Raw genomic sequence first — 22,342 nt, forward strand, 5'->3', positions numbered from 1 at the left:
AGCCCGTGACATACAAAAACAGGGCTAGATCATGGGATCAGAGCCAATATTGTGTTAAGTGCTCATTTAAGTGCCAATGTGGCACTGTGGCACTGTGTTAAGTGCCCATATTGTGTTAAGTGCTCACCAGCTCTGTGCCTAGCAAGGACACTTAAATTTTAAATGAACACCAATGTGTATTCATAATGCTGGAAAGCTAGAAATTGTCTTAATATAACAGAAAGTCAAAGTTCCAGTTTCAAATATTCAATGCATATCATTCATTCACACTTTACAGTTGAAATACATTTTTCTATCTGACGTTCAGACCCATACATACACAGATGCACTCAATTTCTTACACGTCTGTGTGCATACACATGAACACACACACAATCTAGACAACACACTTAGCCCCTACCAAACCGCAAAGTACTTTCCCAACCTGAAAATAAAAATAAAGTCTGCTATAACTCTTCTATCACCAGCTAAACTTCCCAAAGAGATACATTTTCATTGTTAAAACAACACAGATTACCCTAGCATACCAACGTGGGGTTACACTGCTCCCTAGTAATAATAGTTTGAAGCTCTGGTCGGTAATTCTTTACGAAGTGACCAGATTGGATACACTTGGCTCATGTTTTGACTCTAAAATATGCTCTGAATTCCGCAACATCTGGATAGCCTCATGAAATTACATGTGATATAACATACCCAGGACACTGAGTTCCAGCCTAAGGTTTACACCTAAAAAATCTGAGGTCTTCACCGAGGCCGCCTAGTGATAATTGTGCGACCCCGGGTCAATGCTGTAGGGGAAAATAAAATATGAGGGAGTGTCAATGGGAAATCACTTCCTACTTTCTCTCCCAGCTGTCAAGCCTCTGCTCACCACCTCCCATATATACATGCTGTCATTTCCTGAACCACAAGAGGCCCTCATAAGCAAGAATCATAGGCATAAGTCCATACCACCACCTTACACGGTTATCCATTAATTCCTCATACAACTAAGCCCACCAACTCACACTTACAAACTGTCATACAAACACACCCAAGAGTACAACCACACACACATAATCACCCAGAACACCAATAAAGTAAGCAGAGAACTTACGCCATCATGATGACACTGAAATCTAACCAGTTCCACGGATCCCGTAAAAAGGTAAAGCCATCTATGCAGAAACCTCTTGCAATGATTTTCACTAGTGATTCAAATGTATAAATCCCTGTGAACGTGTACCTGTCAAAGAAACGGATATCTTGAGGTAATTTCTGAACAGACAGAAACTTTAAATGAATCTTTTAAGATAACACTTGCCGACGGATGGCTTCAACTAACAGAGACAAAACAGAAAGAACACAGCCAATGCAGCAGAAAGGAAGTGAGGAAGAGAAAGGGATGCTTCAAATGAAAATTACTGAAATGCACAAAGCAAGAACTCTGGAATGTTGCACTGGGCCCTGACGGGTATTGCAAAGAAAAAACTCTGTATTGCCATCTAGCACATGATCATTTTGAACCAGGCGAGGAGGCCCCACAGCTAATTTTAACTTGAGACAAGTCAAAAAGAAAGGGAAAGCTAATGTTGGAGAAGAAGGCAGTATCATCAGGAACTGAGGTACAAGATGGTGATGGGGCAGCAAGTCAAAGCACTGGCTGACACAGGAGAGGGCAGAGGTGATGAGTAGTAACTTCCAGGGCATACTTTCTCTTTCTAGAGTTGACTTCTAAGGATAGTTCTTAAATTCCACACGTATCCTCACACATCTTTGTGACATGAAAAGTGGGCAATAATTTTCTTCCTTGGTGGATAGGCTGTGCAGTGCAAGATTCAGTGACTAAAAATACTTAAAACAAGCTGGCAGAAAAATAAATAAATGAGCTACTTACTCCACATTCTTCGACCATTCAGGAGGGTTACTAAAAGTCATGAATACACAGTTGGTCAAAATAGTGCACATAATGATCATGCTAAACACTGTAGAAAAAAGTCAAGGGAGAATATACAAAATCTGGCCAGTTTTTATCCTCAGGAAGCAAACACACATCGCATTGGGTATCACAGGAATTAAATCAGTAACCTGAAAGGAGACAAAGCACAGAGAGGAGGAAAAGGCGAGGTGATAATGAAAACTGTGGTCATCACCATGAACAGAGAGTGCCACCATGTGGACCCACACCTGGCCAGAGAATGTGAGTGGACACAGCAGCATGGCCACTCTCTTTCTTTCAAAAGCACTGTCACTGCTCTACTCCTTTTGGATAAACATTTCTCCCTCTTACCACTTATGCCTCTAAATACCTCTCTGCCCAATAACCAGAAATCTTGCAGTCCACCAGATGCCAAAGTCATCAGGTGAGAAAATAAATTAAATCTAATCTATATTATTCAGTAGTCATTTATTGTTAATTATCTTGCATTACCCGTTATTTGGAAATGGGCATGTCATTAATGATTTTTCTTTTTTTTAATAGTCTTCCAAAGGTCTGATTGTTCTTGTGGGGCAAGGCAACAGTCAATGTACGCTGAATTTGTCCAATCTGGGAAACCAGTTATGGTACATTGGGTAAGGATTTTAAGGACATCTGCACCTCCGTACTCCTAAGAATTAGGTAACGAGGCAAATTCATCTGATCATTCTGAAAGTGCCTGGGAATGTTTATGGGTAGCAAATCATTCTGTTGCCATTTTAATTCCATCCAGGATCTCTCTCAGCCCTTCCTGTTCTTGTCTACTGAGAAAAATTAAACGGCTTCAGGTCAATATGAGTTACTCGAACTCAAACTGTCACTTTAATAAGCACAGAAGCCATATCTCATTTGTTGCTAATTCACTCTCTCTTGCTAATGGCATTCACTATCTTCATTCTATTAGTGGAGTTTTAAAAAGAAAAACTACTTCTTACAGCTGGATTTTTTTCTTCACTACAGCTGTATTTTTCTTCAGGGAATAACAACATGTTCTGGCTAGACGAGAAAAAACACCATCTTCTGATCCAGCAAAAAGGGAAGAAGTCCATTGTGAGTTATTTATTTACTTATAAGCCTTTAGGTTTCAGATCTATGTTGCTTGTAAACCAAAGATTCCAGACCAGGTTGCGAAGTTCTTACTGTTAATAAAACGTGCAAAAGCTCAGCAAACCTATTTACAAAGTAGCAACTGCTGGTTTCCTCATCCTACTTGGAGGGTACAAAAACCCTGAAGCATGGGACTAAGTACTGTCAAATTGAAGGCCAACCATGAAAGTTTAAAGTCACTATGCAAAGTTGCTAACCCCATCACATAATTTGTCATCTGTCATATACTCTCCTATATTAATAAGACATAAAAGTCAAGCCACATGAATAAATGGGCATTTTCTGTTTAAGGGGAGCAAAAACACCAAAACAGATTCATAGCAATCTTGCAATCTAGATCTAAACCTCTGTACCAAGGAGGCCATTTAATCTGAAAAACTATCCTAGATACTTTCTAAGCTCACTGTTCAAGAAATCAAAAATATTCAAGGCAGATCTCTAAAACACTCATTCAATTATTTGTAACTCAAGAAGTAGCCTTTCAAAAATTCTAATATGGACTTTAATATATAAGAAGCTGAACAATCTTGAAGTCTGAGTGCTTTAAAAAGTAAGACTTCAGTAAAAGGTTACCATCTTCATTTGTTGCTCTTAATGATACCCACAAAATTCCAGACTCCCATGACATCATCCTAAGAAAAAAGAATTTGCTGCAGCTCAACTCAGGATTCAGCAGAAGTCACTCTTAAAACTTCTAACTGGTGGGATAGTCACCTACACTATTGGTAAAATACTTAATATACAATCAAGTTGTCCACATTCAGAAACACACACCAGCGACCATGCAACTCCTGCACACACTCCACATTTGCAGAAAAGGATATGAATGTATCAAAATTTTAATAGCTATTCTTCGTATCAGGTTAAAAGGACTTAAAATGTACAAGGCAGGCGTGGCACTAAATCTGAAGAGAGTTTTCCCTCTGTTTAATACTACAAAGGTCTGTGGAAAAAGAGAGAGAGAAATTATTAAAGCATGGGAATTAATCATCACATGAAACAACATTTTTCTAGGCAAGAAATAAACTCAAATGTACTTGTAAGTTTTACTTCCCAGTTTGGTGTCTAGGGCAAGAAACCTTCAGGCAATATTAAGGCAAGAGAAACCTCTTTCCCTCACCTCCCTCCCCCCTCCCTGCCCCAGATTACATTACAAATAGATGACACTATCTCAGCAGTTTTACAGAATAAACTTTCCTTTCAGAAACAAGACATTTGAATTATACGTAAACTATTTTATGCCAGCTCTGGACAAGATACTTAAGTTTATTTTTGTTTCCCTTTTTTTTGTTTTTTTGCGGTACGCGCGCCTCTCACTGCTGTGGCCTCTCCCGTTGCGGAGCACAGGCTCTGGACGCACAGGCTCAGTGGCCATGGCTCACGGGCCCAGCCGCTCCGCGGCACGTGGGATCTTGCCGGACCAGGGCACGAACCCGTGTCCCCTGAATCGGCAGGCGGACTCTCAACCACTGCACCACCAGGGAAGCCTTAAGTTTATTAATTTAGGATTCATTCACTCAACAAATATTTACTCAGTGCCTACTATATGCCAGGCAACGTTCTAGGTGCTTGGGAAGTATCAGTAAACAAGGCCACCCTAGTGTGAGGAGCTTATACTCTAAGGGGGGAGACAGATAATAAATAAAAAACATAATGAGTAAGTAAATTACACCAAATGTGATAAGTGCTAGGGAAAAAGGAAGAAGATCAGGGAAAGGAGGCTCTAGAGTGCAGGGGTCAGGGGATGAGGTGAACGGAGAGATGACAGGTTTGGTGTTTTTTTTTTTTGAAGTATAGTAGATTTACAATGTTGTGCCCCTCTCTGCTGTACAGCAAAGTGACTCAGTTATACACATATACACATTCTTTTTTTTTTTAAATAGTCTTTTCCATTATGGTTTATCCCACGAGATTGGATATAGTTCCCTGTGCTACACAATAGGACCCTATTGTTTATCCATCCTAAATGTAATAGTTTGCATCTATCAACCCCAAACTCCGAGTCTATCCCTCTCAGGTGGTCAGGGTAAGCCTACCGAGAAGAGAGATTTGAGCAAAAACTCAAAGGAGGTGGGGAGGGTTCTTCATTCCGCCAGTATTTACCTACCAAGTCTACTCTGTCTGGCTTTTAAGAGCCTCCATTATCAGCCTTGCCAAAATCATTCCTGGCATGAATCCTCCTGTCTTGCCAAACCAGTACAGGTTATAGTCATTTAAACTTTGGTCTTGGCTCTCATTGCTCATCCTACCCAGAATGCCTTTTCCTGTCGCATGACCTCAATTCAATTAAAATCTTTTTGAGCATGTTTTGTGCCGAGCATTGTGCTAAGCTCCTTGGATACAAGATTGAATAAAATTGTACTTTTAGGGAAGACATATATATGAACTAGTAATTATGATGCAGGGTAAATACAAAGTTCAGTAACAAAAATATGCGTAATGTATGAGGCAGCAGGAGAGAGAGATTTTTCCCCCATTGGGTGGGAAATGCAAGGGAAGAGAGTGGGTTGCGAGGTGTTCACAAAGGCAGGTAACTAAACATTTGGAAGGGGTTTTAAAGGACAAGCGGAGATTAAGAGAGATTAACTGGGCAGATAAAGGAGGAAGGGTTGGCAAGGAAAGGGACCAACATAGGATTACAAAGGCACAGTAGCACAGACTGTGGGTGTTTTCAGGGAATTGATAAGTAATTCAGTGTTGATGGAGGATAAAATAGAGAGGGGGAGCAGCAGACTGTGAAGCTGGAGAGAGATGTAGGGGCCTACTAGACTGAGTTCCTAAGGACACAAGGTCAGTGGCAGGTACACAGCCCTAGCATCTCACCATGCAGGTGAAAAAAGCAAATGGTCAAATGCTAGCCATTTTAAGTAGGTTTTTGGGTTTGTTCTGTTTTTTAATTTAAAGCAAAACACGTTCATAATCATTAAAAAAGGAAGAGAGGACGGGCTTCCCTGGTGGCGCAGTGGTTGAGAGTCCGCCTGCCAATGCAGGGGACGCGGGTTCGTGCCCCAGTCCGGGAGGATCCCACGTGCCGCGGAGCGGCTGGGCCCGTGAGCCATGGCCGCTGAGCCTGCGCATCCGGAGCCTGTGCTCCGCAACGGGAGACGCCACAACAGTGAGAGGCCCGTGTACCACAAAAAAAAAAAAAAAAAAAGGGACGAGAAGACAAGTTCCATCTCATGACCCAACGATAACCTTTGCTGCTTGTATATCTTTTCAAAACTTTTCTGTATTAATATAACATAAATATGCCTTAAAAAGACTCTCCTTCTCTCTCTCTCTCAAATGGGATTCTACCATAAATACTCTTCTGCACCTTGCATTAAAAAAATGAACGCTCACAAAGAAAAGCCCAGGACCAGATGGCTTCTCTGATGAATGCTACCAAATGTTTAAAGAATTAACACCGATCCTTCACAAATTCTTCCAAAGAATAGAAGAAAAGGGCACACTTCCCAACTCATTCTGTAAGGTCAGTACTGCCTTGATACAAAACCATACAAAGACATTACAAGAAAAGAAAACTATAGACTAATATCCCTTATGAATATAGATACAAAAAGCCTCAACAAAGTACCAGCCAACAGTATCTGGTAGCATATAAAATAAGGATTATACACCACGACCAAGTGAGATTTAACCCAGAAATGCAAAGATGATTTAACATATGAAAAGCAATCAATGTAATACAAAATATTAATAAAATAAAGCATAATTGCTGCATGATCATCTCAATAGATGCAGAAAAAACGTTTGACAAAATCCAATACTCTTTTGTAATAAAAACATTCAACAAACTAGAAATAGAAGGGAACTTCCTTAACCTGATAAAGGGCATCTATGAAAAATCCACAGCTAACATCGTTTTTAATGTTAAAAGACTAAAAGCTTTCTCCCTAAAATGAGGAACAAGGATTCCACTCTCACCACTTCCATTCAACACTGTACGGGACGTTCTAGACAAGCCAATTAAGCAAGAAATACTATTTCTATTTGCAGATGAAATGATCTCGTATATGGAAAACCCTAAGGAATAGATACACACAAAACTATCAGAGCTCATAAACGAGTTCAGCAAGGTTCCAAGACACAAGACCAACATATAAAAATCAGTTGTATTTCCATATACTAGCAATAAACAATCTGAAAATGAAATTAAGAAAACAATGCTATAGAGCGGCTGGGCCCGTGACCCATGGCCGCAGAGCCTGCGCGTCCGGAGCCTGTGCTCTGCAACAGGAGAGGCCACAACAGTGAGAGGCCCGTGTACGACAAAAAAAAAAAAAAAAAGAACACAACGCTATGGGGCTCCCCTGGTGGCTCAGTGGCTAAGAATTCACCTGCCAATGCAGGGGACACGGGTTCGAGCAGCCCTGGTCCAGGAAGATCCCACATGCCAAGGAGCAACTAAGCCCGTGTGCCACAACTACTGAGCCTGGACTCTAGAGCCCGCGAGCCATAACTACTGAGCCTGCGAACCACTACTGATCCCGCACGCCACAACTACTGAAGCCTGTGTGCCTAGAGCCCGTGCTCCGCAACAGGACAAGCTACCGCAATAAGAAGCCCGCGCACCGCAACAAAAAGTAGCCCCCACTCGCCGCAACTAGAGAAAGCCCACGTGCACAGCAACAAAGACCCAATGCAGTCAAAAATAAATTAAATAAATAAATGTTTTAAAAACTATAAAAAGAAAAAAGAGAAAGAAAACAACTCCATTTACAAGAGCATCCAAAAGAATAAAACACCTAGGAATAAATTTAACAAAAGAAGTATAAGACTTATACACTGAAAACTATAAAACATCATTAAAAGAAATTGAAAAAAACATAAATAAATGGAAGGACATCTTGCACTCATGGATTGCAAGACTTAATATTGTTATGGTTCAATGCAATCTCTATCAAAATTTCAACTGCCTTTTTGGGCACAAACTAACAAGCTGATCCTAAAATCTGTATAGAAATTTAAGGGAACCAAAATAGCCAAAACAATCTTGAAAAAATAAGGACAAAGTTGAAGACTCGCACTTCTCCATTTCAAAGCTTACCACAAAGCTATAATAATCAAAACTGTGGTACTAACATAAGGATAGCCAAACACAGCAATAGGATAGAATTGAGAGTCCAGAAATAAACCCATACGTCTATAGTCAATTGATTTTCGACAAGGGTTCCAAGACAATTTAAAGGGGAAAGAGCAGTCTTCGATAAATGGTGCTGGGACAACTTGATAACCACATGCAAAAGAATGAATCTGAACCTCTATCTCACACCCGATATGAAAATTAACTCAAAATGGATCAAAGACCTAAATGTAAAGGCTAAAACTATAAAACTCATTGAAGAAAACATAGGTGTAGATCTTTATACCTTTGGATTAGGCAATGGTGTCACAGGTGTGACACCTGAAGCACAAGCAACCAACGAAAAAAATAGATAAACGAGACTTCATCAAAATTCAAAACTTTTGTGCAGCGAATGACACTATTAAGAAAGTGAAAAGACAACCCAAAGGATGGGTGAAAATATTTGCAAATCATGTATCTAATAAGGGTTTAGCAGCCAGAATAGATTAAAAAAAAAAAAAACACCTACGACTCGACAGTAAAAAGACAAATAATCCAACTTAAAAATGGGTAAGGATTTAAATAGACATTTCTACAAAGCAGATATACAAACAGCCAATAAGCACATGAAAAGATATTCAACATTATTAGTCATTAGGGAAATGCAAATAAAACCACAATGAGATACCTCTTTACATCCACTAGGATGGTAATAATTTAAAAAAAGAACATGGAAAATAACAAATGCTGGCAAGAATATAAAGAAACTGGAACTCTCATATATTACTGGCAGGAATATAAAATTGTTAATCCACTTTGGAAAACAGTTGGCAGTTCCTCAAAAGTTAAACAATGAGTTACCACATGACCCAGCAATTCCACTCCTAGCTATATATCCAGGAGAACTAAAAACAGGTTCACGCAAAAACGTATACATGGATGTTCATAAAAGCACTATTCAAAATACTGCAAAAGTGGAAACAACCCATCAACTGACAAACAGGTAAACAAAATGTGGCATATATCCATGTAACAGGATACTCTCCAGTCTTAAAAGGATTGAAATTCTGACATATGCTACAACATAGATGAACCTGGAAGACATTATGCTAAGTGAAATAAGCCAGACACAAAAGGACAAATGTTATATGATTCCACTTATCTGAGGTATCTAGAATTAGCAAATTCATAGAGGCAGAAAGTAGAATAGAGTTTATGAGGGGCCTCAGGCAGGAGGATTGGACAGTTATGGTTTAATGGGCAAAGTTTCTGTTTGGGATGATAAAAAAATTTGTGGACATGGACAGTGGCAACATGTACAACATGGTGGATGTATTTAATACCACTGAATTGTGCACTTAAAAATGGTTAAAATGGTAAATTTTGTGTTATGTATAGTTTACCACAATAAAAATATATTGACCCTTGAACAACGTGGGTTTGAACTGCTCAGGTCCACCTGTACGTGGATTTTTTCAATAGTAAATCCTACAGTGCTACACGCTCCACAGTCGGTTGAATCTGTGGCTGCGGAAGCACAGGTACAGAGGAACCGCAGACACTAAGGGAGCGCAGGTGTGGGGGACACTGCATGTTTGGAGGGCTGGCTAGAAATTATATGTGGATTTTCAACTATGCTGAGGGTCCATGGCCTTAACCCCTGCATCGTTCAAGGGTCAACTGTACATTACTACCTGAAAAGTGCCCAGTAAGGTGTTATTGATACATTTTTAAAAATCAGTTTTATTACAAGCCAAATAATAGAATTAAGAATAGTCATAGCTAAAAGTGGTTCCCAACCCATTCTGAACTTCAGAAAGATTTAAGGAGCTTTTTGAAAAATAAGGACATCTGGGCCAAGGAAAAAAAAGAAAGAGAATTTAAGTGTTTATACATGCTACAACATGGTCTTGCAAAATCCTGAAAAGAGTTCAGACACAAAAGGCCACATGTCGTACGATTTCGTTTACGTGAAACGTCCAGAACAGGCAAATCTTGATGGAAAGTTGGTTAGTGGCTGCCTAGGGCTGGATGGAGAGGGGATTAGGAACTCGCTGCAAATGGGTCTCTCTAGGGTGATGAAAGTGTTGTGAAACTAGATAGTGGTAATGCCTGCAAACCTTGTGAACAAAAAACCAATGAATTGTACACTTTAAAATGGTGGATTTTCTAGCTTGTGAACTGTATCTCAATGAAAACAAAACACCACAAAAACACGCACAAAACTGAACCATGTAAGAGGTATAAGACATATAAAAAGTTCTAAAGAACGATACCACATTTATGCACCCATCAGTTAGCCTAGGAAATAATGCCTTACCAATACTGCTCCTTTCTGCACTCCTTTCCAAATACACACTCTCCTTCCCACAGAGGTCAGCGGTATTTTGAATTTGGTACTGAGGACCCACCTTTCTGTGGTATATTTCCAGTTACTCTGAGCTCCCCCTTTTCTACACTCAGAGTTTGTGTCTTTCATTATTCTCCCAGCTCTTTTTGTACCCTCCCCTCCACCCTCTCCACCTACTCCTAGAACTAAGTTTCAAGCTCTTGGAGAGCGGGAACCAACCTCACTCCTCCCACTGCCTCCCACAGCTCCAATATAACGCTCAGGCCAAGCACTCCCAATAAACGGTGGCTGGCAGACTTTTCAAAGTTCCTGTCTTCTCATCTTCCGCTCTTTCCTTTCCTAATCTGACAGAGCCACACCGGTCTCTCCACAGTAGAAAAGCAGTGCTGGTACTGAGCCATATACATCCTGGAAGTGCTCAATGCACCATCCCCAGGGTGAGAATGCACTGCAATAATGTTCTTCCTGTACTAGAAGGGACTGGTTCCAGTGGGGCACGCTGCAGGGAAAGACTAATCCTAAAAGCAAGAGGAAGTAGTAGACTTGGGGTTAGGCCGAAAGAGGTCAAGGGCTGAGCTACTGGCTCTTCCATATTTTGGCTTCCCAAAGAAACAAAGAGGCCTGCACTTTCTCAAAACCCCCTCTCTGAAGTACTTGTACTCCTCTGTGTTTCTATAGCAACCCCCTCTCTGAAAATGCCAAGCCTTTTAAATAACCTCCTCATTCAACCTCATAATATTCCCGTGAAGTACGTGTGAAGGAGGGATTATTATCCTCTGTGCATCTCACAAAAGCTCAGGAGAGGGACGCCACCTATCAAAGGTCAGGCAGCAAGGAGCAACGTATTATGCCAAGTTTAGAGCCTCTTTACAGCTCCTATTGTACCAGATTGAGAGGCAGTTCAATGGGAACATGGCAGAGAATGAACCTGGTGTGGGGGGTGGGGTCTCTGGTGAATGAGAACGTTGAGCCCCTGGGGTACGCTGCATAAAAGCCTCAGTAACAAGGGAGGAAGCACTGGCCTGTGCCCCAGGATCCAAAACCACCAGGCTGGGCCTTTCCAAAGTCACCTACCTGCCTTAGAAGAAGACAGGCAACAGGGTTGTTAAAAGTTAACAAACTCTGCACCTTCCCAATTTCTCATCTTGTAGTTTGGTCATGATGGAAAGGTAGGTCTAGAGGGACCACTGAGGGTGTTTCCTATCTCAGAATCAGAGCCTGCACAGCACCTGGCATGGAGCAGATGCTCGATAAATGCCTGTTGCTTGGTGACTGAACAAATGCTTGTATGTCTGAGGTGAGGGAAAAGGAGAAGAGGAAAAGGAAAAGGAAGACGTTAGGAAACTGAAGTTGTTAGGCCTTGGTTGAAGAAGAACTAGGAGGTAGCTAGGATTCTGAATGAGTACAGTGCTGAAACTAGGTCTTTTCAGTGAATTGTAAAACGATGGTTTTGTAGGTATAAAGGCTTCCTTATGGCCATTTTATGTGTGAAGTAGAAATTTCACAATTAATTTGGATACTGAATACTGTATACAGAATAGTTTATCATCACTCCTTTCTAGATATTTACACCCTCTATCTTTATCAAGTATAAAAACAGGAGATATTTTTTCTATTCAAAGAGAAAAAAACATCTAGCTTTCACCAAACCTCCAGAAACGAAGGTGAATCCTCCATACTTCAAGCAGCAAGTTGTATTACAATAAAACATACTTTACTGTTAAAATAATTAGATTTACATATGCTTAATTCATATGCAGTTTTTCAAACTTCATCTTTTGCATAAAGCAAGATGCTGTTTGGACCAACACAAGTTCTCAAAGCTTAGCAATCTCCGTTTAACACTGGGGCTTGCAGGGCTTATCTGAGAGATAGAATAATATATATCAGGGGTCAGCAAACCTTTTCTGTAAAGGGTCAGATAGCAAATATTATAGGTTCTATGGGCCATACAGTCCCTGTTGCAACAACCTGCCATTGTAGTTGCAAAAGTAACCACAGACAATACGTAAACAAATGAGTGGCTGTGTTCAAATAAAACTTTATTTACAGACAAGGAAATTTTAATTTCATAAAATTTTCACATATCACAAAATATTATTATGCTCTTGACTTTTCCCCAACCCTTTAAAAATGTGAAAAACCTTCTTTTTTTTTTTTAGCCACACCATGAGGCTTGTGGGATCTTAGTTCCCCAACCAGGGATGGAACCTGTGCCCCCTGCAGTGGAAGCGCGGAGTCCTAACCAGTGGACCGCCAGGGAAGTCCCGTGAAAACCCTTCTTCTTAACTCATGGGCTGTAGAAAAGCAAATGGCAGAGCTGATCTGGGCCAGGGATCAAGGTTGGCTAATCCCTGTTATGTACTAACACCAGTTCTGACCTAAACCAGACTGGTTGCTTAAGAATGATCTGATCAGCTTTAAAAAAAAAAAGCAGATTCTCAAGTCCCACCTCAGAGGTTCTGATACACAAGCTGCAGAGGAATCTGTGCTCATCAGGATTTGAGAACTGCCACATCACCTGTCAGGTATTAAAACACATAGGTTGTCCTTCTTCACCTGCCTCTACCTGGCTATGTGGCCTGGGGGAGCCCCTGCAGCTCTCTGGATCTCGTTTTCCTCATCTCTAACGTGAGAGAGGGGGCTGCCTGACGGGCGTACCCAGGTCCTTTCCAGCTCTGCAATCTGTGAGTCTACAGTTTGCAAAATGCACAGAAGCATCCAACATTCAGTGCAACAAAGCAGCAAACCGTACCTTTGAGGAGAAAACCTACTGTTATTCATTCCTTCACATTACATCTTGCTAGAACTCTCCTGAGTTACTTATTTTGCTCCTTCAACTGAAACTCTGTCAAGTCCATGGTCAACAGTGCTTAATACTATCCTGACAACTATACTTATGTGGGCAGAGGGCAGCATGGGGCAGAAGGGTACCAGACAGAACTGTACCACAGGCTGCTTTTTCCCTGCCCTATATCCCTTACTTATACCCCCTGTTCTTAGCGGGACAGTGACTATGGGAGAGAGAATGGATAGGGATGACTGGTGATGGGTTGGCTTTTAAAAAAATATATACAAAAGCATTTTAAAGTCATACACATGGCTGATTTAAATGTCAGTCATCATTGTTAAACTGCTGGTAAGAATCCAGAAAAGAAGATTCGTCCCTTATTCGATACTGTGCTCCAACACCAGATCCTTTAAAGCTCAGGAGGAACGGGAAGGACAGCAAGCCTTGGATTCTTACGAGAATATTTCTTAAGCAACAGTCACTTGGTACTCATGAAGTCCAATAATATTCTACCTAATCTGTCTTAAATTAGATCTTCGTGAAGTAAATGAGTTAAAAGGGAAACTGAAATTGAATTGCGGTTTATGGCCCAAGGGAAAATATCAGTTTATAACAACAGTCACTGAATGTGTGTGAGCACAAGGCCCATTAGCAGCGGTGGAACAGCTCTTCACAAGTTACGGCATGGAGTATTAACAAATGTGTCATGCCGGCATAAGATGAGCCTTCTGAAAAGCACAGGTTCGGGCTTCCCTGGTGGCGCTGTGGTTGAGAGTCCGCCTGCCGCTGCGGGGAACACGGGTTCGTGCCCCGGTCCGGGAAGATCCCACATGCCACGGAGCGGCTGGGCCCGTGAGCCATGGCCGCTGAGCCTGCACGTCCGGAGCCTGTGCTCCGCAACGGGAGAGGCCACGACAGTGAGAGGCCCGCGTACCACAAAAAAAAAAAAGCACAGGCTTTTCATTTCTAATTAGCAATGTGGGGATGGAGCATACGATGGGGGAGCTTTGCCATTGCTAATGCAGGGTAAGAGATATGCTCTTCCGTCTACAGTAAGGAGCAGGGACATTGTGCAAGGCCAGGTGCGAGCGCATTCACGGTCATGCCAAACAAATCCTAGCACACCGCAAACACAATACAATAAACGCACAGTTACCAAAGTACTGCATGCAGCCAACTCCTGAGCATTTCCCCACTCTCACCCCAGGACTGGATTAAGCTTTTTAGCCATACGAAATGTATACATTAAAGTAATAAAGGGTGGGTACATATGAAAGGACATTACAGGGAGGAGTACTCAAGGCAGGGGTGGAGTATATCACAGAACAGAAAGCTTCTTAGGGAAAGGTTTATTACCCAGCTCCTGGTTTGCTGTGGGACACAAGGCCCAGGAGAGCAGTTCTCCACCCAACCAAGTTCTCCCTCCCCTGAGAGGTCATCATTTCAGTTGGGGCGAAGGTAACCCGCAGGTATCTGATGGCCTTCCAGCTATAATGAACACCTAGGGGCTCAGGGATTGAGCTAATCTACAAGGGGGCAGTTGGCTCCATCCGGCTCTAACTGTTATCGACACTGATTTACGACCATCTCCCCAGGGTTTGGACCCTAGATCCTAACTGTTTTGACTTCCGGAATTGCCTGACCCTCTCATTGTTAGCTGACTTCTAGCCTTAAATTCTTGTCTGCTAAACCTAATATATACATATGTACCTTTTTCTCCCAGACATACGTCACCTCTTCTGAACCAGGCAACTAGCTAATTTGACTTACAACAGTTCTTAGCTCTTTCCTGCCTAACTATAAATTCTTAATTCTGGTACCTTCTACGGGGGCAAATCCTCTCTGCCTATTGGTTTCAGAGTGTGCACGCACAGAGAAGGACTCTGCTACCCAATAACAATACAAATATAGCTGATCTGAAGAACAGCTATAACAGTGATAAGAGCAGTAGCCAGTTGTCCACTAGTCAATGGCTACAGTTTTTGGCATTCGCTTCTAAGTAACTATACAGCCAGCACAGCAGGCAACAAATAAATGTCCTTTCAAGTTTTCCCTGTTTTACTATAGAAAAAACGTAATGCTAAATCTAAACAGATTCTACCTCAGACTAGGAAGCTGTTCAGAAATAAATGACCTGCACTGTCAAAATGACCTACCCCCTGTTGAAAAGGAGTCCTGATGCCTTTCTGAATGCTAATCTGCTCAGTGGGTCCCTCAAGTAAAATTACAATTATAGTCCCAGTGTGTCCCAGGAAAGGCTCCAGCAAAGGCACAACTGCCTGAATTCCCAGAGTGCCTGTGTCCTGGTGCCCAGCTGAGAAATACTGAACTAAAAAGCAGGACATCAGGACACAGGCAATTTCCTTTTTCATTTAGGCTCATACTTCTGTTTGAACTATATATTTAGAGCCGTCATCTTCCAGGTCTCTATTCCACTACACTGAGGAGTGAGCAAGAGAGACCTCCAAATCCCATATTTATATTCCTTTTATTCATTGATAATTGTACCTATGAGTCTGTTTGAAGAGATAATAACATTTAGCATGTATTAAGCAGGTACTATGCGGCAGGCACCCTACTGAGATGCCTTATACAATACCTGTCTGTCTCACAGCCACCACTCGATGAGGTAGGGACATTTTATAGATGATGAAATTGTAGCAAGACCACAAAGTTGTTTAGTGGTGAAACTTAGAACTGAACCAAGGCAGTCTAACTCCAAAGCTTATCCCTTTTTCCTTTATAAATTTATTTATTTTATTTATCTTATATTTGACTGCGTTGGGTCTTCGTTGTTGCGCACAGGCTTCCTCTAGTTGCGGCAAGCGGGGGCTTCTCTTGTTGCGGAGCACGGGCTCCAGGCGCACAGGCTTCAGTAGTTGTGGCTCGCGGGCTCTAGAACGTAGGCTCAGTAGTTGTGGCGCACGGGCTTAGCTGCTCCGCGGCATGTGGGATCTTCCCGGACCAGGGCTCGAACCCGTATTCCCTGCACGTTCCGCGGTGGCGGATTCTTAACCACTGCACCACCAGGGAAGCCCCAAAGCCTACACTTAATTATCACACAATACTGCAATTTTGAAAAAGCTTCAAAACTACTTATCAAGTCTAACTCCTCACTTTACAGATAAGAAAGCAAGCACAGAGTGCTCTGCCCAAGCTGAGACCACAGAGGTGGGAACAGGAATAGAAGGGTTCCTCAGAGTCCTGAACTCTTTTCAGCACACCAGGTCATCTGGTCCAAACCTCAGGCCAATGAAGAAATCTTTTTTACTTAATACCTTTAACTCTGGCAAAAAAAAAAAAAAAAAGCCCTTGCGCATGCCACAGAGTTCACAGCAGCTATTTACGGTATTTTCCCAAGCTAAGCTCCATGCAGATAATGCTAGCACCCCATCTGTCTGTGGCTTTGCTGTTTCCCACTGCTTCTGCATACACTTCCTCATTTGGTTTGACCTTATAACCCCATGCCCTTCAACCCACATTTGGAGCAGCTGACACCCCCTTCCTGCCCACATCCTGGTCACAGGAAGCCACACCTGGCAGAACAGCAGCTGCTTCAGCTCTGAAACAGCATATGCTGCTCCCCAAGGCAGGGCGGCTCTGAACCTCCTACGTGGCCACCCCGCCTCACTGCCCTTCAGTATGAGCTTGCTTTTGATCTCCTTCCCCCTTCCCCTCTTGGGGGTACCCAGCCTGCAGCTGCTCCGGGGGTAAAGCAAAAGGCAAAAAGCAGGTTTATTACGTAAATGCCTCTCTTCACTGTACTCATATTCTAGAATTTATTCTCATTCTCCTTTCTCTTAGAAAGCAGCAGAGGAGACTGGTTTAGAGGCTTTAAGCCACAAAGACCTGGATTCAAGGCCCAGCTCCATTGCTTATTAGCTGTCATGATTTTAGGCAACCAACTTAGGTTGCTAAGGCTAAGTTTTCTTATTGATAAAATAGTGATAATGAGTGACAGCACCTACCTTATCAGATTATGAGGATTAAGTGCAAATTCACAAAAAGTCCTTACTACAGTGCCTGGCACAGAAGAAGGACTCAACAAACGCGATTACGGTAACGCTGCTGCTGCCACACAGATGCTGCTCTTCCTTCTGCAACTTGGCACCTCAGGCAGGGTAGCAGGAGGGGACTAAGGGGTAATATTCAAGTTACTTAGTATTCACACACTTGACAGAAACCAGTAGGACACGTGTGCATAAGCTACTCCAAGAGTCCAAAGTCACTAGGACCAAAGTCACAGTACAGCTGCACTGGCTCAAAATGGGCCCCAGAGGTTACTTCAGACCTGAGAACTCTGGAAGCAGGAGAAAAAAAAAAACAAAAAAACTGCTGAATGCACACAGTGGGATCCAGCCTGTCTCTCTCCTTTATCTCCCTTCTTACCAGACCAAGCCCCATGCTCCAGTCACAATGAAACTCATGGTTTTAAACACTTCAACGTTTTGCACGCCTCTCTGTCTTTTCATGTACTGTTCTTTATACCCAAACTACTCTTTCTTCTCTTTAACAGATGAAATGTTTTTTAACCATACTTTAATACTTCAAGGTACAGCTCAAATATCACCTCCTCTCCATTCAACTCTCTCAAACAGAATTATCCTTCCTTCCTGTGTGTTCCCACAACACTTCTGTTAGAGCACTTAACATAGTACTGTCACTCTGTTTATACATCAGTAACTCTCACTGGACCCTGAGATCCTTAAAGGCAGGGGTATATCTCCAACTACTGTGACTTTCTTAGCTTAGCAAGCAGAAGATGTAATCTGATGCCCATCTGGTACAAGGTAGACAGTTCATACCTATTTGTTGAATGTATGAATGAATCTCTTAGTCATGAGGCAATGATGCAGCTAAAATCAACTAACTCATAACTATATCCAACTTTATGCTAGGTGTCTAATCGACCTTTTCCACTCTTTAGCTCATCCACCCATAAAAATTTATTAATTTTAGTTTGAAAAGTCTTTTCATCTTTTCTACATCTTAGATACCATGCTGAAGATATGATATGCAACAAATGAACTAAAAAAACCCCATACTATATTCATATTGAGGCCGTGCAAAATGACAGAAATTATCTAAAAATGATAGTAAAAAACAAAACCCAAAAATCATCCTGCAATATACTCTATAGAGACAGCATGATATGGTAGAAAGACCATGAGCATTAAATTCACATATCCCGGGAACTGAAACCCGGCTTTACCACACACTAGGTGAGGGAATTTCAACAGCAAATATTTCTGAGCCACAATTTTTTCTTACTTGTAAAAATGTGCAACATTCACTGAGAGCTTCCTAAGTGATCCTCAAGGACTGCAGAAAACTGGAGAGTCAATAATGACACCTAGAATTTGGGTGGTACCCTCAACTAAAGCAGCAGATGGAGTAAGTAGGTTTGAGGGGAGAAAACGAGTTCAACTTTGAATACACTGAGTTACCTATGGGAAGTCCAGGTAGAGATGCCTGGCAAGACACTGAATATCTAAGGAGTGCTCTAGGCTGGAGATACAGATTCATGTGAGAGAATGGGTAAGATCAGCCAGGGAGAATTTGCCAAATGAGAGGAACACAGGCCAAGGACCAAACCTGTGGGAATGTCAACATTTAAAGGAAAAGTGGAAGAAATGAAGGAAAGAGAAGGAACAGGCCGAGATGGAAAGAGAATTAGGCCAAGGAAGTGAAGAACTGCAAGAATCAGGGAGTAGTAAACAGTGTCAAATACAGCAGAGAGGTTCAGTGAGATAAGAACGGAAAAAATGTCCATTAGATTTGGTAATTTGAGATCCTGGAGGATCTTATATTGAGAATGCCAGTAGAGCGGGGAGGATGCAGACTCAGCTGCAAGGATGGAGGAGTGGGTAGGAGATGTGCAGGTGGTGAGGGTGAGCAACGGCTACTCTTTAAAAGCTTCAATGGCATGAGAAGAGAGATTATACCTGCTGGAGATATGGGGTCAAGTGTGGGCTCATTAAGATGGGAGAGGCTTTTCGTATGTTTATAGGCTGAGGGGAAGAACCACTGTGAAAGGGAAAGATAGAAAGTACAGAAAAGAGAGGGGATAACTGAGAGAGTGAAGTGCTAGAGGAAGTTGGGAGGCATGGATGGGCTCAAAGGCACAGGGAGAGGGATTGACATTGAACAGCAGATGGGTTGGGTACCTTATCCTCTGAAATGGGAGGAATATTTTATTCAAACTTCATTCCATAGGCCAAACTTTGTAGACTCAAAGTGTCTGGAACAGGAGTGCCTTTTCAGAGCAGGTATCAAAAATTTTGCTAGAATCAGTTGACAGAAAATGCCATATAATGGGGAAATCCTAATCTTGAATTGTGTCAAATAGGGTTATATATAAAAAATTTACAACTCATGTGAATTTGGAATCAGTCAATCCCTGTATAATGATGTCACAGTCTTACTCTCTTTTACTAAGAATGGATTTAAAATATGGCTAATTATAGTGAGAAGACGATCAATATCACTGCAATCTTGAGAATCCTCCAACATTTATACGGTCATTATTAAATATCCCATTCAACAGGTTAATTCTTTTTTAAAAAACAAACTTATTTATTTATTTTTAATATTTGGCTGCATTGGGTCTTCGTTGCTGCACGTGGGCTTTCTCTAGCTGCGGTGAGCGGGGGCTACTCTTCGTTGAGGTGCGTGGGCTTCTCATTGCAGTGGATTCTCTTGTTGCAGAGCACAGGCTCTAGGCATGCGGGCTTCAGTAGTTGTGGCACACAGGCTTAGTTGCTCCTCGGCATGTGGGATCCTCCTGGACCAGGGCTCGAACCCGTGTCCCCTGCATTGTCAGGCAGATTCTTAACCACTGCGCCACCAGGGAATTCCCCAACAGGTTAATTCTTAATAGAATAAAAAGATTTCATAAACTACACCCTGGAGAAACCATCAGAGATTAATTCCTAAAATTACCAGTCAGCGTAATGTTATGGCTCAGGTGATTAGCTAATAATATACACCCAAGAATTCAGGTAAGGGCTTCCCTGGTGGCGCAGTGGTTGGGAGTCTGCCTGCCGATGCAGGGGACGCGGGTTCGTGCCCCGGTCCGGGAAGATCCCACATGCCGCAGAGCGGCTGGGCCCATGAGCCATGGCCGCTGAGCCTGCGCGTCCGGAGCCTGTGCTCCGCAGCGGGAGAGGCCACAACAGTGAGAGGCCCGCGTACCGCAAAAAAAAAAAAAAAAAAAAAAAGAATTCAGGTAAAAGTTGTCTCTTATACACTATGTGGCTCAGAAACTTGGAACTGCAAATTAGGACTTGTACAAGGACTAGAGAAGACCTGAGGTTCTTTTCTGGGGAAAATTTTCTTTTCTGGGGAAAATTTCAACACTAATGTTGAAAATGTCCTGCCTATGTAAAAATCTAAGATTGGCAAACTCAGTGGAGTGACAATACTGGCTTTTAAACAACTCAGAATACCTGTGGTATGGGTCCTTTTGAAGATTATAACTTAGTACTTGCTAAAAGCGTATTTAAGACACTGAATATTTAAGAGAGCACGTAGCCTTTGACTCTTCTGCATTCTCCACGTTTGGGTCTCTGTACCAAGTTACAGCACCACAATCTTTAAGGTACCTGGACTATATTAAATTCATTAATGTACCTATGGTTACCTGTAATAATTTTATTTCTTTACTTGTCTATTATCTGTCTCCCCAACAAAAACTGACTTCCAGGAGTGGTATATAGAGCTTGCCTGCTTTGTTCCCAAGGGTATGGAACAGAACCTGGGTATAAAGAAGACAATAACAATTGATCCAATTATCAAATGAAGGACTGAATGCTCAACTCTTTCCTTAAGCTTCTACAATCAATCACAAATTCCTATCAGTTTATCTCTACATCACTTCTGACTTCATCTATTCCCCTTACTTTTCACTTCCACCACCACACTTCAGACCCTCACTACTTCATAGCCGGTCGCTCTGTCCCAGTTCTCTTTCCCTCTGGTTTATCCTACACATCACTGCCACATTCACCTCCTCAAAACACAACTTTGATCACATATCCTTGCTCCCATTCAAAAGCCTTCAGTAGGGCTTCCCTGGTGGCGCAGTGGTCGAGAATCCACCCGCCAATACAGGGGACACGGGTTCGAGCCCTGGTCCAGGAAGATCCCACATGCCACGGAGCAACTAAGCCCATGAGCCACAACTACTAAGCCTGCACGCTAGAGCCCATGAGCCACAGCTACTGAGCCCGCGTGCTTACAGCCCGTGCTCCGCAACAAGAGAAGCCACCGCAATGAGAAGCCCGCACACCGCAACAAAGAGTAGCCCGCACACCGCAACAAAGAGTAGCCCCTGCTCACCACAACTAGAGAAAAGCCCTCACGCAGCAACAAAGACCCAACACAGCCAAAAATAAATAAATTTTTTTTTTTTAAAAAAAGGCTTCAGTAGTTCTCTATTGCTTATCAAGTGAAGACCAGACTTCTCAGTCTAACACCGTTAAGTCCTCCATGACTTGGCTCCATCACACCCTTCCCAGACTCATCACCCAACTCCCCAAATTCCAATCAAATTAGCCTATTTAGCTTTCTCTTACATTATCTTATGCCCTTGTTTCTGAGCCTTTGTTTATATTGTTCTTTCTGCCTAGAATGTTTCAGTCTATCTCTCTTTTCTAAAATCCAAATATTATGCCTACTATGAAGTAATAAGGCCCTTTCTGAGGCCCCCTTATCAAAAGTGATACCACCCCACACACTACCATGTTATAAGCTACGTAAGGGTCAGAAATGGACTTTATTAATCTGTGATCCCCCCAACAGAGCCCAATACCCCCAAGGTCTCACACATAGGAAGTACTCAAGAAGTATTTGTTGAATAAATAGATCATATTTTATATGAGACAACCCAAACTGGTATATACCCCACGTCAGCTTCTCTCACTTCCTTTAGAGTCGGTTAATACAGGGAGGGTAACACAACTCCCACAGACGAGAAAGAAGCAAAACACTTAATAAAGGCAGGTATGACAGAACAACTTCGAATATTCAGGAAATAACATCCTTTGTGTAATAAAGACTTGATAC

General features: G+C 42.1%; 1 protein-coding gene across 1 annotated transcript in view; it reads right to left on the bottom strand.

Annotated features, from left to right (window-relative positions):
* Positions 1-22,342, bottom strand: part of SCN8A (sodium voltage-gated channel alpha subunit 8) — a 174,531-nt gene that overhangs the window by 86,055 nt on the left and 66,134 nt on the right. Inside the window, exons 3-5 of the mRNA XM_079937623.1 lie at positions 3,891-4,010; positions 1,880-1,968; positions 1,100-1,228 (exon numbers count right to left, since the gene is read on the bottom strand). Coding sequence (XP_079793749.1) covers positions 1,100-1,228; positions 1,880-1,968; positions 3,891-4,010 — 338 coding nt within the window. The remainder of the gene's footprint in view (positions 1-1,099; positions 1,229-1,879; positions 1,969-3,890; positions 4,011-22,342) is intronic.

The sequence above is a fragment of the Stenella coeruleoalba genome, assembly GCF_951394435.1.
Source record: "Stenella coeruleoalba genome assembly, chromosome: 11".
In the NCBI taxonomy this organism is placed as follows: domain Eukaryota; kingdom Metazoa; phylum Chordata; class Mammalia; order Artiodactyla; family Delphinidae; genus Stenella; species Stenella coeruleoalba.